At 49.5% G+C, this 18,228-nt stretch overlaps 1 protein-coding gene across 2 annotated transcripts in view; it reads left to right on the top strand.

Annotated features, from left to right (window-relative positions):
- Positions 1–204: 204 nt before the first annotated feature.
- Positions 205–18,228, top strand: part of TCF7L1 (transcription factor 7 like 1) — a 97,614-nt gene continuing 79,590 nt past the window's right edge. The window contains exons 1-3 of one of the 2 annotated variants that reach the window (XM_074981617.1): positions 205–473; positions 559–637; positions 787–914. In XM_074981617.1, coding sequence (XP_074837718.1) covers positions 279–473; positions 559–637; positions 787–914 — 402 coding nt within the window. In that variant the 5' untranslated portion in view covers positions 205–278. Of the gene's footprint in view, positions 474–558; positions 638–783; positions 915–18,228 lie in introns of both variants that reach the window. The other variant, XM_074981616.1, reaches the window with a different exon arrangement.

Here is an 18,228-nt window from a genome sequence, read left to right as displayed (position 1 = left end):
GTCCCGGCCCGGGAGGGGGCGCAGCTGGGGGGGGGGGTCCCGGCCCGGGAGGGGGCGGGCCCTTGGGGTCCGAGCGCGGCGGGGTCCGGGCCGGCCGGCCGGTGTCAGCTTGCAGCGGGAGCTCCACCCCCGGCCGCGCAGGCCGACCCCCGGCGGGCGGGGAGCGAGCGAGGGGCCGGCCCGGCGCAGGAGGCGCAGCGCAGCGCAGCGCAGCGCAGCGGAGCTCGGCTCGGGGCTCGGGGCTCGGCGCGGGCGGGCGGACGGGCGGGGGCCGCACCATGCCCCAGCTGCCGCCCGCGGGCGGGGACGACCTGGGCGCCCCGGACGAGCTGATCCCGTTCCAGGACGAGGGCGACGAGCAGGACAAGGGCGCGGGGCGCGGCTCGGCCCACGGGGACCTGGACGAGCTCAAGTCCTCGCTGGTGCACGAGTCCGAGAACCGCCGCGCCAGCGCCTCGGGCTCCGACTCGGAGGTGCGGGGCCGGGCCGGGCGGGGCCGAGCCGAGCCGGGCCGGGCCGGGCCAGCGCTCACCCCTCTCCCCTTTGTGTCTCCCGCAGGCGGAGCGCCCCCCGCCGCCGCCCCCGCCGCCGCCGCCCCGGGAAAGTTTCCAGAAGCCGCGGGACTACCTGGCCGAAGGTACCGCCCCGCTCCCCCGCGCCCGGCCCGGATCGGGACCCCCCCGCCCCCCGCGGCCGGGCTCGCACCCCTGGGAAACTCGCCGAGCCGGGGCCCTCTCCCCGCTCGGCTCCGCAGCCCCGCTGAGCCTCCGCTTCTCTCCCCAGTAGTGAGAAGACAGCAAGATGGAGGTTTCTTTAAGGGGCCCCCTTACCCCGCTTACCCCTTCCTGATGATCCCCGAGCTGGGCAGCCCCTATCTGCCCAACGGCGCCCTGGCCCCCGGCGGTGCTCGCACGGTAAGTGCTGCTCCCTGCGGCTCGGCCGGCCTTTCCCCCGGGCTGAGCAGGGGCCCCTGGTGGCCGGGGGCAGCGCCGGCGGTGGCGGAGGGTGGCTTTTGCTGGCTTGCAGAGACCTGGCTTCTCCCGCTCTTGTTAGTGGCGGGTTACTTAAGAGCGGCCTTTGGGAAAGGAGCTGGGCTGGGTTTGCCTTTTCATTTACAGCCCGGGCCTCTCTCCTCCGGCACCCTGGGGACCTCACCAGTGCAGGGGGGGGAGAAGATTTGCGGGGCCAGATATTGTCCGGCGTCATGACCGACCCTTCCTCTGCTGACTGAGCTCTTGGGAAACAGTTTAGAAAAACGGCAGCACTGGAATGCGTCGCCTAGAGAGGTGGCGGAATCTCCATCCCTGGAGGTTTTTTAAGTCCCGGCTTGACGAGGTCCGGGCTGGGATGACTGAGTTGGGGGCTGCTCCTGCTGTAGGCAGGGGGCTGGATTTGAAGGCCTCCCGAGGTTCCTTCCAGCCCTGGGATTCTATGAAATAGCAGCACAGGACGCTGAGGGCCAGGACAGGTGGCTGGAAAGAAACTTTGCTGGAGCAGGGGTAGCTTGGCTGCACCCATGATAAGTGGTCCTCTGGCTAATTAAAATCATGCCGGATTCCGGATGTTGCCGGATTAGAGAGGCTCGTCCTGTGATATGAATGGTGAGTGTGTGTGTTTGTGGGGGCGGTGGGGAGGGGGGTTGGCTGCCCATGTGGTGGAGTTAGTTTTTTCATTTGGAAGCCGAAGAGGTGAGCGGGGCAGTTTTTCTTCTCCACAGTCCTTTCCACGAGGCGCATGTGTGTCCCCTTCAGTTCCTGGGGACTCCAAAAGCCGTGGCAGGGATGAAGGAAGTGAGGGAGTTTTGCTCTCTGATTCATTCTTCCCCCTGCCTCTCAGGTTGGTCATTCAGGCTGTAAGACCCATGTGGAACCTGGCGAAAGTTATGGTCCATTACCGTGAGGCTCAGTTTGTAGGGCTGGGTCCCAGGCTTGTCCCCGTTGCTCTTTGGGACGTTACACCTACCGGCTGAGGTTAAGGCTCATTTCTTTCCAGCCAACGCACAGGCCTTCGCTTATTTTACTAACCTCACCTTGGCTGTGAAAACAGAACTCTGGAATTGCAAAGCGAAGGTTCATTCTTCGGTGCTGCTCGGGCGCTTTTCTATGTTCTCTCGCCATGGGAGGGGAAGAAAATCACTTGCAAACGGGCTGTTCAGAGTCAGTTTCGCTCACGGTTTTATTGTGGCGGGGGAGGCCAGTGTTTTCACTCTGTGGTCCCAGTCCGGCAATTTGGCCGGGCCGGGGACCTGTGCTTCACATACTTTGTTTGAGCTAACACTTAACTTCCTCACGCCCCCTCCCCACTCCCCTCTTCTATCTGCTTTGCCAACCTCGACAGCAATTCTTCTGATTTGTCACCCTTGATAACAATTTTTGGACTCCTGTGCTTTATATGCAGCAAGGAGTCCTGAGTCACCTTGTAGACTAACAGATATTTTGGAGCATAAGCTTTCGGGGGCAGAGACCTGCTTCATCTGAATATCTGCTAGTCTATCAGGTGCCACAGGACTTCTTGTTGTTCTTGAAGATACAGACTAACACGGCCACCTCTCTGTCACTGTTCACTGAGGAAGTGCAGGGAACCTGTGCGGAGCAACCGGGGATCTGTTTTCTGCCCGGTGTAAAGAAGCCCCCGTCCTTTGGGGCCTATCGTCGTGCGAACGATAATGCATTAGGGGTCGGCTCTGAGGCTTGGGTGGCAGACATCGCTCAGGAGCCTTTGCTTTACAATTAGACGCCCAGAGCTGCAATTCATTGCTCCTCTGTGGGTCCATGTGGACACAGCAGTCTGCCCGTGTGTGACAAATTGCGGGGTCAGGGCCATGGGGTGTTGTAATTTCCTGGAGTCCTTTCTCTTGGATCTCAGTTTTGTAAACACTTTGTTTTTTAACCACAGAGGCCCAAACATCAGGGGCAGGCTTGACTTGACAGTGGATCTTTAATGAGTGTTTGTGGGAAATGGCCAAAATTCTCGCTTGGCCATGTGTTTGTTTTATTCCAATAGGCTCAGAGTTAAGACCCACAGCTCTTATCTGCTGGGGGTGGAGCTGTCGATTCGACTCTGCAGTTCCCCCTAAGCTCTGTGCAGCAGAAACATGCCTGCTGTTTGCTTTCTAAAGCCTGTCATTTAAAACTCGAATGTAAATTCTGGATGCAAAACTAATAAAGGATCCAGCAGGGAGTCCAGTTACATGGGTAAAACCTGAGAAACCTGACCGGGCTTTGCGCCTGTTTGCATGGCTTTTCTCATTTAAAGGGATCCCTTAGACTTTTTAAAGCTGTTAATGGGCTGACATTGTCTGTCTCTCCATCAGCGTTTAAAGAAGTGATTAAGCAAATTGACCAAGCGGTAGACAGAGAGCAAATTGAATTCCCCCAAACATAAACCCCATCCTTAAATCCCTGCTCTGCAAATGGCACAGCCCTCAGGAGCCCATTGTGTTGCCCTGGCCATTAGAGGTTCCCTGCCTGCATGCTTTTCCCCAAACAGGAATCTATTATTATCCCTTCCTCGGTGAGGTGCGCACCTTATCAATGAATGGTCAGCACTCTCCTCTGGGCTTCTGACTTAATGCTGGAATTTTTGTCTTTTAAGGTGAAGGGCCTGAACAAGATAAATGCCATGCCCGATTGGTTCTCAATAATGATTTGAAGGCAGCCTGGGAAACTTTCCCAGCAGAACCGGTTAATTCTGCTGTCAACGTGCTTTTCAGCAATCGGAGGCCTCTCTATTCACTTGTGGCATTAAAACAGGCCGCGGTACCTGGGGCACGGCTGACTTGTTTCCTTGTATGCCTGAAAGCAGCTGGCACGAGGACGTGTACAAATAAGGCTTAATAGGGTTAGTTGGCATTGAAGGCTTTTCGATTCTTGTGCATTTTATTGAGGTGAAACAAAACCCTTTTTGCGACGTACGCTGTTCAGCCTGGCTTTAATGACTCCATTATTCACACATGCCTTTGCTAAATTATTGAGAGAAGGATGTTACGTGCATTCCTACAAAGAGATATAGAACTGCCTTTAAGTTGTGACTTAAATTAATGCTAGCTTGTTTACAGCTTTCTGTAGAAAAATGGCATCTAAAACCGGCTGGCCGGAACAGTCATTTAGCGTTAAGTGACGTTTGAATTATTAGCCATTTGGTCATTTGTTCGTTAACACGGGTCAGTCCCGTATTCAGCCCTATGACATAACTGTATTTTAATTATCCGTTGACTGATCATTAGGAATTAGAACTTGTGGCCTTTCGTTTAGATCTTAACGGCTGGAGTGTATTTGCCTCGAGGGCCTGATTATACAAATATGCCTGTGTGGCTGACAGTTGTGTGGTGACTGTAGGTTATAGTAGCAGTTTGTCACCGTTATTTGTATTAATAAATTTCACAGATGAGACTTGATGGGGAGGAATGGCAAATGTGAGCAAGGGCTAAGAAATAATCAGAAGAGACAGAGTAAGCTTAGAAGCACAGGCAGAAAAGAATGTTTTAGTTAATAAATCTTGGAACAATGGGTAAATTCAAGAGGACTGGAAGTGAGTTAATGTACCCCTATTTTAACAGAGTAAATGGGATAACCAGGTGATTATAAGCCTTTTGGCCTGACATTGATTTCAGACCAAATAATGGAACAGCAGTATGGAACTCCATCGAAAGAACTGAGGGATGGCTATTCAACTGGGCCTGGTAAACAGGGCCACTCAGAGAAGAGGTGGTCTTTAGCTGACTTGGAACAATATTTTAGTGGGACTACAAGTGGTTGATAAAAGTGTGATGAATGGTAAAGGTAGTGTTGCCCTTTGCTTGGACTTCCTTCGGGCATTTGACTTAGTATCGCGTCACACTTTGATGAAACAACTAGCCTTGTTCAAAACCAGTGCACCGCATCTGTTTATTTGACATACTTGTTAACGGGGAATAATGGAGTCCGGCAGGGACTTCTTATCTAGGATTGAGTCGAGGATATTTTAAAAAAATATTTGGGAGAAAATATAAAATAATTTCATTTAAAGTTTGCCCAAGTCACTAGTATCAGTGGGGTAGTTGAAGATGACGAGGGCAGGTCACTGATGGAAAATAATCTGCATTTTTTCATAAACATGACCCAATTGAATACAATTCAGCCAAATGCAGGATTATACATCTAGGCACAAAGAAAGTAGTTTGTGCTTTACTGAACGGGAACGACATTTTAGCAGTGACTCTGGAGTGGACTTTGGATTGATGGTGAACCAGCCAATGAAGTTGAGCTGCTGGTGTGATGCAACAGCTAAGAAGGCTAATTCTATCCAGGAAGGCACACTGAGGGGGTGTATCAATGTAAACACCAGAGGAGAGATTGTTACTGGGATCTTGTGTCCCATTCTGGTGACCCCACTTCGAAGAGGATGCCAGTAATTTGGAGAGGGTTAAGGGTAACAGGTGCAAGGGTAGCTAAGGACTGGACAGCATGCCTTATGTGGAGACACCTAGGAAGTTCAGTCCATTTCTGTTCAAAAAGAAGTTGAAGAAGCAATTTGCTCACAGTTTAATTACCCCTCCGAGGAGAGCATATGTGGAGGATAAAAGCCTGGAAAAATCGAGCGACAGGAAATACAAATTGAACCTCTCTCTTCCAGCGCCCTCGGGACCTGAGCGGTGCCGGATGAGAGAATTTGCTGGAGCGTGGGAAGCCAATATTGTCTGGCAGCGTTACTAACACTTCCACTGCTTACTGAGCTGTGAGAAGACATTTAGGGGTAAATTACAGCTAAATAACAGCACAGAACACTGAGAGCCAGGACTGGTGGCTGTAAACAAACATTATGGGACCATGGGAAAGTTGGCCACACCCATGATCAGGGGTAGTTGGCTAATTAAAATCATGCTGGATTATGGAGTTTGCCGGACGAGAGAGTGACGGATTAGAGAGGTACAAATTGGAACTGGAGGTAAGCGCACAGTGATGGTAACTTAGCTCTGGAACAGCTTTCCAGGGGGTTCTAGTGGATTGGGAATCATTTGACGTCTTTAAATCAAGCTCAGAGGTCTTTTTAAAAGGTCTGTTACAGCTCAGTCCGAGCTTGTGAAATTAGTGCAGGAACCACTTGGTGAAATTTGGTGGCTATTGATTGTTATGGAGGAAGTCAAACAAAATGATTTGAATGGTCTGTTCTGGCCTTAAAATCCAGAATCTGTCCTAGTACTGCCCAGAGGCCCTCACCCAGGAGGGGACAGTAATTTTTGACGGGGGCCGTGCCAAGAATTTGTAAGCAGTCAAGGGCTGCACTCTTCCGCCATCTTAATGGATGACTTGTGAGGTCTGGGATGGCGGTTGGGTGCACGAAGGAGGGGATTGTGACCTGGTGCAGGGCTGGGAATGGGTTGTGACCTGGGGCAGGGCTGCAGGAATTTGGGTTGTGAGCGGGGCTAGAGGGTCAGGGTGCAGGGTCCAGGAGGGATATGGATGCAGTGGGTTTGGTTTACGTGGAGTAGGAATACAGGGGAGCAAGGAGCACAGCTGGCTGGGGGAGGGAGGGACTGGCTGCTAGAGGCAGGCTCTGGCTGGGAGGCATTTACCTGGCCAGGCACCCAGCAGGTTCCTCAGCCAGGCTCCGTGCCTGTCCCCTGCTGTACACCACTCAGCCATGGAGGCTGAGTGCTTCTGTGAGCTGGAGGGGAGGGGCAATTGGTATGCTGCCTGTCCTGGAAACTGGCCAATGGGAGCTGCAAGATTGTGCTAGGGGCGGGAGCAGTGCATGACTCCTACTCCAGGCTGGCAGCGTTCAGAGAAGCACATGGCCCCACAGCTGGTTTCTGGCATGTAGGAGCTGGGAGCTTGGCTGAGGCTTCTGCTGGGTTGTGGGCTGGCTCCAGCAGTCTGGCAGGCTGAATTTGGCCCACGGGCCATATTTTGCCTCTCCTTGCCCTTTCCGGTGTTCTGGGTGCTGTCTAGACCAGGGATCGCAACCAAAAGTGCAAGAACCATTTTTTTTTCAAATTGGGTACAAAACTCGAACGTTCGAGACCCGCAGCGTGTGGGGATATGAGACGGTCCTTAATAAATGATGTCAAACTGTACTCTTGGTAACGCCCATTTTCAGAACAGCACAAGCACATCTCCCACAGTGCACTGCACACGCCAAAGGGGGAGTTACCGAATGTTTCGAGGTCACACGCCATTTGCTATTTAGATCTGAGTGGTTCATGGTTGGGCTTCCAGATATTTACCAAAATATCCAAAATAATCAGGTGGGTGTTTCTTTTACTTTCCAGTCAAAGCCCCGGGAGCCACAAAGACGTCCTTAAAGAGCCGCTTGTGGCAGGTTGCAGAACTCTGATCTAGATAATCGCTGTCCTCATTCTTACAAACTTAGCAAGAGAACTGAACAAGGGGAGTTGAAGGAGAGGGTATGAGGGAGGGTAGTGTCCTTTGGGATAAGGAGGGCTTAGTAAGGGGAGCCCAAGTCTCAACTGGCCTTTATCAGCTGGCTGTGTTCTCTGGGCATCACAGGAGAGATTAGTCTTCAGGTGAGACTGGAGGAAGGGTGGGGCTTTCTGGGTTGCTTTTGGTTTGTTTTGAGAGAGAGGACGTTCTGGGCATAAGGGTAGGGTTGAGAGGGGAGCCCAACAGCGATAGTGGGAGAATAGGCTCGTGAGTAAGAGGGGTTCACCGTTACGTGACAAAGCAGGTAGCAATGGAAAGGCAGGACAGGGCTAAACTGGGAAGGGGCTGAAAGATAAATACAAGAAGCTCATATTGTATGCCACAGAGGAGGGGGTGTCAGTGGGTGGAATTGGAAGAGTAGATGTGATCAGGCCACATAAGGTTTTAGCAGCTGTGTTTTGAATAGACCCAATGGGGGACAGATTGAAGTGTACCTTGGAAATACATAACTCATCTTTCCGGGCTGTGGTGTGGGTGTGGGAGTTTGGAAACAGATACTCAGGGGGAGGCAGATGCTAGAGAAGGATTTTGGATGGGATGATGAGCAGCAATGAGTTAAATGAGTTCTCAGAGCCTTAAGCATTGGCATTGCAGTTTTGGTTGCATCTGCGAGACGTATCTACATAGGGATGTAGCATCTCTGGTAGATGAGTGTTAAGGCACTGTATTATGAGAAAGATATTGACGAACTCTTGGGGCTCAGAAAGAGGATTGGTGTGTCCTGAGTTTTTATATCAGAGAGGTAGCCATATTGGTCTGTATCTTCGAGAACAACAAGAAGTCCTGTGGCACCTTATAGACTAGCAGATATTTTGGAGCATCGGCTTTTGTGGGCCCACGAACGCTTATGCTCCAAAATATCTGTTAGTCTGTAAGGTGCCACAGGACTTCTTGTTGTTCTTGAGTTTTTATAGGATGTTGACAGTGATGGTATTTAGGTTCTAGAGGGACTGACGGTGGTAAGATTAAAAGAGCCAAAAATATACAGGCTGACTCAGAGATAATTAAGAAGGGTTGTAAGAGCCAATGAATATTTCCTCTCCAGTCTGCTGAGGATAGGGAACAATTATTTAAGACACAAAGGTATGAAATTAAGTGAAGGAATACTTACAGCGAATATTGTATACACTTGAAAATCATTAAAATGACCAGAGGTCACGTTATGTGTAAAGGATTTCCCAGTCCTGCTTGCAGGCGTTGGGGCTCTGCAGGGGAGCATGAAATCAGTCTGCAAAGAAGAGTCCTAGAGCAAGGTGGGGTGAATTGTGCCTGTTTACCTTAGGGAGCAGCCTGCTTTCTCTCTCTCTGTTTTGATTCTCGTGTGTTAAGGTTCTGGATTCTAACGAAGTTGGGCTACACTACAGCCTTCCAGAAATTGTATTAGATGTTTGTTTCGAAATCCTGTATGTATAGGCCATGAATACAACAAACGTCAGGATGGATTTCCAGATAAGATGTTTCTCACTGAAGAATCATCTCCCCAGGGAGAGGATGAAGACCTATCACTTTTCACATATAAAATTAGATTAGCTATATTCTACGACAGCAGAGCCCCATTTCTGCTTGGCTCGTAGGCCCTACAGTAATAAACATAATTAGTAATACTGTAGGTAGAAGTGCTGCAGGGCCTCATGAGTCTGTGTTACTTGTGGAGGGTTGAATACCTTTTCCAGGCCTTGTAGTGCGTGCACTTTCTAACAAACAGGACAGCTGATGATAGCAGCTGTATTTGGAACACGTTTCCATGCCTGTTACCATTGTGCTATTGGTTTTTTCCCTGTCCCACTACGAACCCCCTATTTAAGATCACTTCTCAGTTCCAAAATGGGGGTTGTCCTCAGCTGCCTGTTTTGGGTTGCTTTATTATGGAAAAAACCCTGAATTTTTTTTGTTCTACTTAAAAGTAGCAGAGAGGTGATATCTGATTTTTGGAAGGGAAAATCGGCCTCTTGTTGGTTAGACATGGCATGTTACAAGGAGGTAACGAGTAAGAAAATTGGCAGTGGGGTCTATTGTCTATTCTATTTAACTCCAGGAAACTTGGAGTCAGGGTTCCTGTACAACTTTCACTCTGATCATGGGCTGATGTCTGCTATGTACTTATTCATCAGAAAGCCCCCACACTGCTCATCACCCATCTCCTCTCCATTTCCAGGAGCATCCAAACCTTTGCCATGCCTACTTCCATAGCGCATGCTTCTTAGCTAAGTTCACTCAGCATCTCCGTCAGGACTGTTTTGTAGGCACTCCTGGAAAATATTTCCTGTGTAGCGTGGGCCTTGATTATGGCGCCGCTTCTATTACAGGTTGAACCTCTCTGGTCTGGCACACGCTTAGCCGACAACATCTGTAATCCGGCATGATTTTAGCTAGCCGGGTGCCCGCTTATCATGGGTGTGGCCAAGTTTCCCGGGGTCCCATTAAGTTTGGTTCCAGCCACCAGTCCTGGCTCTCAGTGTTCTGTGCTGTTCTTTAGCCGTGATTTACCCCTAAGTGTCTTCTAAGAGCCCAGTCAGCAGTGAAAGTGTTAGTAACGTGCTAGACAATATTGAACACCTGTGGTCTGGCAAGTGTTTGGCACCAGTCAGGTCCCAAGGGTGCCGGGTGAGAGAGGTTCAGCCTGTATTACTTTCTAACTGCATTTAACTTCCTGAGATGGTTTGTATGAAGTATATAGCAGCATATGAACCTGTCGTGTTGTTACTCTGCATTGTGTTTACCGCTTCAGGTTTCTTGGGTAAATGTGACATGAGGTGTCACCTGATACCTGGTTTTCGGGAGAGCCAATGCCGTGTGGTGCTGGGTCTGGCTATTCTCGCTAGTAAGCAGTTTTTAGAGAATTACTCATGCTATTGTGAAAAGATCAGTGCTGTTTGCCTGGGGGTCAGAAGAATGCCACAGTAGAGCCTCACCCGTGAAAATGAATCAGTGCAAGAGTTCCGAGAAAAATCCTTTCTGGGGTAGGCGTAAATGTCCTGCCCCTGGAAAAGGGCAAGTTAGAGGTTTTCTGTTTTCTTTCGCAAAGGAAACAATACAGAAAGGAAGTTGCCACGCTAGACAAGTAGCTGGCTATTTCCAAAGCGAAATATCTCCTGTGGTATGGCAGGGCTGATAGATTTTTAAATCAAGGTGATTTAAATCGTCAGTGGTAATCAACTACTCCATTTGTACTGCAGCTGTTTTCAGAGAAAGTGTATTCTGATTGGTTGAGATCATCATTAAGGGACTTTGATTTGCAAATCGATAGAGTCTTCAGACTAGATTTTGTCCTTTTTTTTTTGCTGCCTAAGAGGGTTCACTATAACTATATAGAATCACAGAACACTAGCACTGGAAGGGACCTCAAGGGGTCATTGAGTCCAGTTCCCTGCCCTCTTGGCAGGACCAAACACCATCTAGACCATCCCCGATAGGTGTCTATCAAACCTGCTCTTAAAGATCTCCAGGGATGGCGACTCCACAACCCAGGTAACTTATTCCAGTGTTTAACCACCCTGACAGTTGGGAAGTTTTTCCTAACATCCAACCTAAACCTCCCTTGCTGCAGTTTAAGCCCGTTGCTTCTTGTCTGATCCTTAGAGGCCAAGGAACAATTTTTCTCCCTCCTCCTTGTAACCCTCTTTGAGGTGCTTGAAAACTGCTATGTTCCCTTTAAGTCTCCTCTTTTCTAAACTAAACAAGCCCAGTTCTTTCAGCCTTCCCTCGCAGCTCACGTTCTCTAGATCATTCTTGTTGCTCTTCTTTGGACCGTCTCCACAGTTTCTCCACATCTTATATAACTGTTTCCAGATTATTCCTTAAATATTTTAGGGTGTTCGAAAATGGTCAGTTATCTATTGCTTATTTACTAGGTACTTAACTTTTTGTTCGTGATTTGTGTGGTGCTTCATTAGGATGGTAACTGCAATTTAATTAAACACACACAACAGCATCTATAGTTGATTGATATTAATCAGAACATTCTTAATACAGGGGATGACCTTTTGTGCCATATTTGTAAAGTTTGACCTTAAAGGTTAGCTACCTCCTTCTCCCCCCCCACCACACCCCCAAAAAGCAGCCTTTAGCTCAAAGGTCTTGACAGAGCTCATGGATTTGGAATTTTGTTTATTTTGCTCTTTTAAGATATTATAATGAGTTTTTAATCCTTAACACGTTTTGTTGTAAATTCGGATTTAATTATTTAATTGATTTTATTTTTGAAGGATACAATTTAAATATTTTTTTTTAAAATCAATCTTTTTAACCAAAAAGGGATTTTTTTTAGCTGACCCAGCAGAGACCATAGTAATTGCTGAGCCACTGTGCTTGCTCAGACTCAAGAGTTTAGATGCTCTGAGGTGGCCTCGCTTTCCATCATAATTGGGCCTGGCAGCAACTTTTAGAGTTAGGGTTGCCTCATGGTTTTCCATTGTAAAAGGCTGTTTATTAATGATAAAGCCTGCTTAGAACAAAAGGCCAAATATTAATTATGCAGGCTGAACTTTTTCCAGGCCTCGGGCTGTTTATTTTATTTTATTTCATTTTATTTTTTATTAATGGCAGTAAAAATGGTTCAGGTGCTTCTGAGCAGGCTGCTTGGGAACATCTGTTGCGTTGCAAGTGCTAACAAAGTGTCTTTTAGATGACTCGTTGAGCAGCCCTGGGCTCGCCAGGCTTTGGGCGAGATGCTTGAATTTTGGCAGGAGGGTTGTTCTCGGGTCCCAGAAGCATCTCGCACTGTCCCTGTGAAATTCTGCTCACACCTGAGTTCTCTGCCTTTGGCAGCTACGTTTCAAAGTGTTTCGCGTGCGCTCAGCAAGCCCCATCTTACGGCAGCAAGAAAGGAGCAAAGCATTCCCTGCATTGGCGTCCCTTGCTTGCTGGCAGCCATTGAGGAACCAAGCACTGATGCAGAGAGGGGGGGAGGCTGTCTCCTGGGCTTCTCCCCCCCGGCCAGTCCCCAAGCTGTGTTGAAGAGGAGGAGGGATGCAGAGTGATGGGGAGATAGGAGCAGAGTTGGAGGTGCAGGGGCAGAAGGGTTTGTAATCCCTAGAGAACCTGGTTCTCCAGAACCTGGCTGGTGAGTGGACGGAAGGGGAGCGGGCAGACGCTCCTGGGACCAGTGTTTCAAAGGAGCCCGGTGCTCCGTCTGCCATCATCACAGCTTTGGAAGTGGCGGCAGTCAGAGCTCCAGGCCCTTTTGAAGTGTCACAGCAGCAAAACTCTGGCTGCATGAGGCTGCGAGGGAGTGGGGAAGCCGCGGTTCGGGTGGCATGGAGAGCTGACTGCCTTTGGCCCCACCGCTTGACCCCCCCTCCCTCCCACTTTGTCCTGGGAATGTGGGGCTCCTGAGTGCCAGCATTCCTCTGCTTTCAGCAAAGAGCTCTGAAGCCCATGGGCAAAAGCTGGCTCATCTGGCGTTAGAACGTAAGAACCGCCATACTGGGTCAGACCGTAGGTCCATCCAGCCCAGTGTCCTGTCTTCTGAGGTAATGAACAGAACAGGGAATCATCAAGTGATCAATTCCCTTTCGCCAGAGCCTGGGGACACCCTCCATGGCTGTCCTGGCTAATAGCCATTGAGGGTTCTAATGCCAATGAATTTATCCAGTTCTTTTTTAAACTCTGCTATAGTCTTGCCCTTCACAACATCCTGTGGCAGGGAGTTCCACAGGTTAACTGTGTATTGTGTGGACAAAAATATTTCCTCTTATTTGTTTTAAGGCTTCTGCCTATTAATTTCATTTGGTGACCCCTAGTTCTTGCGTTGTGAGAAGGAGTAAGTAACATTTCCTTATTTACTTTCTCCACACCAGTCATGACCTTATACACCTCTATCATATCCCCCCTTAATCATCTTTTTTCCAAGTCCCAGTCTCATTAATCACGCCTCGTATGACAGACAGCCCATACCTTTAATAATTTTCCTTGTCCTTTTCTGAACCTTTTCCAATTCCAATATATCTTTTTTGAGATGGGGTGACCACATTTGCACACACTATTTCAGATGTGGACGTAACATGGATCTGTATAGAGGTAATATGACATTTTCTGTCTTATCTATTCCTTTCTTAATGATTCCCAACGTTTTGTTAGCTTTTTTGACTGCCGCTGCACACTGAGTGGATGTCTTCAGAGGGCTATCCACAATGACTCCAAGATCTCTTTCTTGAGTGGTAACAGCAAAGTCAGACCCCATCATTTTATACTACTGCTACCAGTTTATCCATTTAGCTCTAGTGAAGAGATCTTTGTTGTGGATCTAGTTTCCAGTGCTGCAGATGACTCCTCAATGCTCATAAAGAGGAGGGAGAAAACTTGTTCTTCTTGGCCTCTGAGGAGAGAACAAGAAGCAATGGGCTTAAACTGCAGCAAGGGAGGTTTAGGTTGGACATTAGGAAAAAGTTCCTAACTGTCAGGGTGGTCAAACAGTGGAATAAATCGCCTAGGGAGGTTGTGGAATCTCCATTGCTGGAGATATTTAAGAACAGGTTAGATGGATGTCTATCAGGGATGGTTTAGACAGTACTTGGTCCTGCCATTGGGGCAGGGGGCTGGACTCGATGGCCTCTCGAGGTCCCTTCCAGTCCTAGTGTTCTGTGATTCTATGATACGGTTCTCCATGACAGGATTTCTTTTTTTTAAATTTCCTTTTTTAAAAGCTTAGGAAATTACATACAACAATGTTACAACAACATGAAGGGTGGCAAAATGAGGCATTGCAGACGTAAGAAATTCTAGATTTAAGTTGCCTGCAGCCTTAGTTGAGCCCCCTTGGATGCGTATGCATTGTGTTGCAGTCGGAGATTTTAAAAGTTAGGTGCTTGTGAAATATCTTACGCTACGGGTAAACGATAAGGGTAAATGACAAGTCCAAATGACTTCCCTGACGCTTATGCTCCTAAATCACACAGGCTTTTAAATCTCATCCTTGGGTGCCGAAGCCCAGACTTAGAAGCTGGAGTTTAGGCACCCCTGGCACCTAGTTGTGAACATTTTTGCTGGTGTTCACCTTTTTTATCCTGTACTGTTTTCCTACAGAATCTTTGTTTCATTCAGCGTGTGGATTTGTTGGCTTCCCATGTTCTGGAGCAATTCCACAAAGGACCTCCATTCAGTGCATAAAGTGGACTTGTTTTGGGGATGAAACAAGGCCTTGCACCAAAGGAGGGGAGATTTCTGTAGCAGCCCTGCCTCTTTCCACAGAGTCATGGAAGATTAGGGGTGGAAGAGACCTCAAGAGGTCAGTTAGTCCCACCCCAGCCAAATCATCCCAGCCAGGGCTCTGTCACATGTTGCAGAAGCTGGAAGGTGCTTGATGAACAAGGCAGGAGACTGCCAAAAGAGAGAGGATGGTTTCATGGCTAAGGCACTTAAATGCTGCTCGGAGAACTGGGATGTTTCTGTCACTGAGTTTCTCTGTAAGTCCAAGCAAGTCACTGGAACCAAACTTGGCATCATTAGTGGTCACTTTGGGGTTTTCATTTTCTGGGTGTTCAGTTAGCCATCCCGGGGTCTGATTGCACAAATTCTGAATACGCTTAACTGCTTCTGCAGTCAATTGGAGTTGGGTTTGGAACATGTAAAATGCTATAATAATTCTGAGTAAATTAAAAAAAAACCCAACAGTTTCAAATTGGGCCCCCAGAATTAACAGAAATGTTTGTTAATTTTGGTCTTTATCTCTGAGGGACTTAGGTCCCTGTCTATGAAATGGCTGAAAATACAGGTTGAATCTCTCCTGTCTGGCACCTTTGGGACCTGACCGGTGCCGGACGAGAGAATTCAACTGCCCATGGGAGGTCAATATTGTCTAGTAGCATTACCAACACTTCCACTGCTTACTGGGCTCTTAGAAGCCATTTAGGGGTAAATTGCAGCTAAAGAGCAGCTCAGAGCACTGACAGCCAGGATTGGTGGCTGGAAACGAATGTTATAGGCCATGGGAAACTTGGCCAACCAAAATCATGCTGGATTATGCATGTTGCCAGACAAGAGAGTTCTGGATTACAGCGATTCAACCTGTTGCCTGTATTCTCACAGGAACATTGTGAAGGTGGATTGATTAATATTTATGAAGTACTGAGATACAAGAATGTGTGTCATGTGTTTATGCAAAAAGGTTGAAGTGGTGGTGGTGGTGGAGGTGGGGCAGGGACTGACCGTTTGTTTTTAAGCAAAAGTTTTCATGTTGGGAATGTGCTTCTGCCCGAACTGATGCGCACCGCTTTTGTGTTTTGATGAGAGAAATTGGGAGAAAAAAGAGACAGTTTGAAACAAACAGGATCTTTTTTGGACTATTTGATTTGGTGGCCACCCTGCAAAATCAAGTATTTGCTCACCTGTTGTCCTGAGTTTTCCGTCCTGATGCTACTTCTTTCTCCTTCTGTTCGGGAGCTGTAATTGTTACCGTTAAAATACAGCCTGGAGTTAGCTCCCAGGAGAGTCTCTGCACAGCTTTGCTCTGAGGTGTACTCGGAATGAATAGTAATTAAAAAGAAAAGATAGGGAAAAGTTCATTCTGAGCATAAGTTTCTTTGCAAAACTCAAAAAGATTGCCACAAACAATTTTGCCCAGCCGATCTTAACCTGGGGACTGACTAGACCTGGATTAGCTTCCACGGTATGTTGGGGTGCCTGGATTTGCATGCTTCATCTTTTTTGCAATGCGTTCAACTCTTTAAAAGTCGTGTGGATGCTGACAAGGCCGAACGTGCCTCTTTGTCTCCGGAGTATCCTCTTGTCTTGCTCAAACGTCTGGTTTATATTTTTGCCCTGCGCTTCGGTTAGGGTCTCATGTTTACTGTGGCTGCTTCAAATGAATCCTGAGATGCATTCTGACATCAGACCAGCGGGCCTTGCTGGGATGGGATGAGATGCAGCTGCTTCCGTAGCGAATGCATGCACAGAACTCCCATAATAGTTTGTGAGAAGCGGGTGAACTCTGGGATGGCTTTTTTCCCAGCGTTACTGAAGACTGTTGGATCATGCTTTGGGTGCAGGGGCAAGGAACGATTGACACCGTTGGGCTGAGGTGAGGAAAGAGGCTAGTCTTAAATCAGTGACTCTCTGCAGTGGCCAGGGCTGTTGTGTGGCTATGCGGCCGCTTTCCGGCATTCCTGCCGTGTGATGAAAGCCTGGCTGGAAGATAGCAGTACTGCTGTGGTTGTCATCCTTGCAGAACCCGTGCCCGTCACTCTCCGAATGGAGCTTATCCCCTCAACGCTCCTGTGACACGAGGCCGTACCACCCGGGTGGTGCCGCTTAGAACCGAGGCACAGAGGACATCAAGCAACTGGCCTCAGGCGAGTCTGTGGCTGAGCCAGGAGCTGAAGCCAAGTGTCTCACCCCTGAGGCCGGGGTCCCATCCACCAGCTCGTCCTGCTTACCAGCCCACTCATGGGCTCGGGAATGAACGCTGGAGGTCTGGTGTGTTGCGCTAGCTGCCCCCAGCTCCTTGTGATGATTGGCTCAGGCCTGGAGGTCAGGCAGTGTCTCTGCACATGGGCGAACAGTGGTGCGGAACCGGCCCTTGGCTAGTCCGTAATCACTGGCAGAGCCCCCGGATGGGTTCTCTGGCTTGACGATCTTTCCCGCAGTTGAGCGGGTCCCCGCTAGGACGACAGCGAGCGAGGCGGCCTGCTGGCACCTGCGGACGATGCGGCTTAGAATTGAAACCCTCCTGGAGAAATGCAGTCGCCTGAGGAAACTGACAGCTTCTCACCCTCTCCGTTCTCCTTGCCAGGCTCCCTTTTCCCAGCTCATTTGTGTCCCCTCCCCCTGAAAACCTGTCCGGGTCTGGCCTCTCCCAGCATCCCTTCAGTGCCCTCTGAGCTGCCTTGTGGCTGTCTGCTGCGCTCCTGAGCTTGGGCCGGACGGTGGGAGCTGCCCACTGGGCGTAAGGGTGGGGAGCCTTCCCCCATATGTCCAGTAAGTCAGTGACACCCTCCTCCTCCCACAGCCCTTGAACAAACTGGCCAGTACCATTACCCCCACACTACATCAGGGCTGGGCAGACTCTCTCCCCCTGCAGTGAATTAGTCTGTGCTGCTTGGCCCCACCGAGCCCGCTGCTAGGATGGCGGCACCCACTTCCTGCCCCACTGCTGGGTAACTGGGACCCCTCAAAACCTGCTCCCAAGCAGAAGGGGGTCAGCCTGCCCTCAAGGGCAACCAACAGCGCCACATGGCAGCTTGGCTCCCTCGGCACTGGCAATTCAGCCCCCCAGCTTTCCTCTTCTGGAGGGGGGTGATGCCAGGGTGGAGTGCTGCAGCCCAGGCGGCCCTTCTTGCAAAGCCACTGAGCTCCAGCCCCGACGGGGAGGTTGGGAATGGGACTTCTTTGTTAAAATGTAAGCTGAGATTCTGCAGAAACGACTGGCCTGGCCTGGCCTGGGAAGGGTTCCTGCTCGCTGCGGGTGAGCTGGGAAGCAGATTATTCCAGCGTGATTGAACCCGGATGTTTCCTTGCTGCGAGAGGAGAGATCTGGCCTGATTCAGTCGGTGCCTTTTGGGAAGAAGAGGGGCTGTATCCCAGTTGCCTCTTTCTCCCTGGTCCATTTCCCCTGCCAAAGACTTCAAGCTGGCTGCATGGGGGAGGAATGATCCGAGAGGGGCTTTCTTTTCCCCCCACGCAGGAGCAGGATGGAAGGGGCTAGAGACGATAAAACAGGAGCTTAACATCCCTTTTCCCACTGCAACATCCTCATTCTCTCCCCCATGTCCCCCCAAACTTCCATGCAGCTGTCAGCACACACGGGCTCAGTAATCAGACTGAAGCAGTGGGAGTGTAACATGGGTTAACTAGAACTCTGCTCTCTGCAGTC

Source organism: Carettochelys insculpta, chromosome 31 (assembly GCF_033958435.1).
Source record: "Carettochelys insculpta isolate YL-2023 chromosome 31, ASM3395843v1, whole genome shotgun sequence".
Lineage (NCBI taxonomy): Eukaryota > Metazoa > Chordata > Testudines > Carettochelyidae > Carettochelys > Carettochelys insculpta.
The sequence above is the reverse complement of the archived record's forward strand: the minus strand, read 5'-3'. Positions and strand labels throughout refer to the sequence as shown.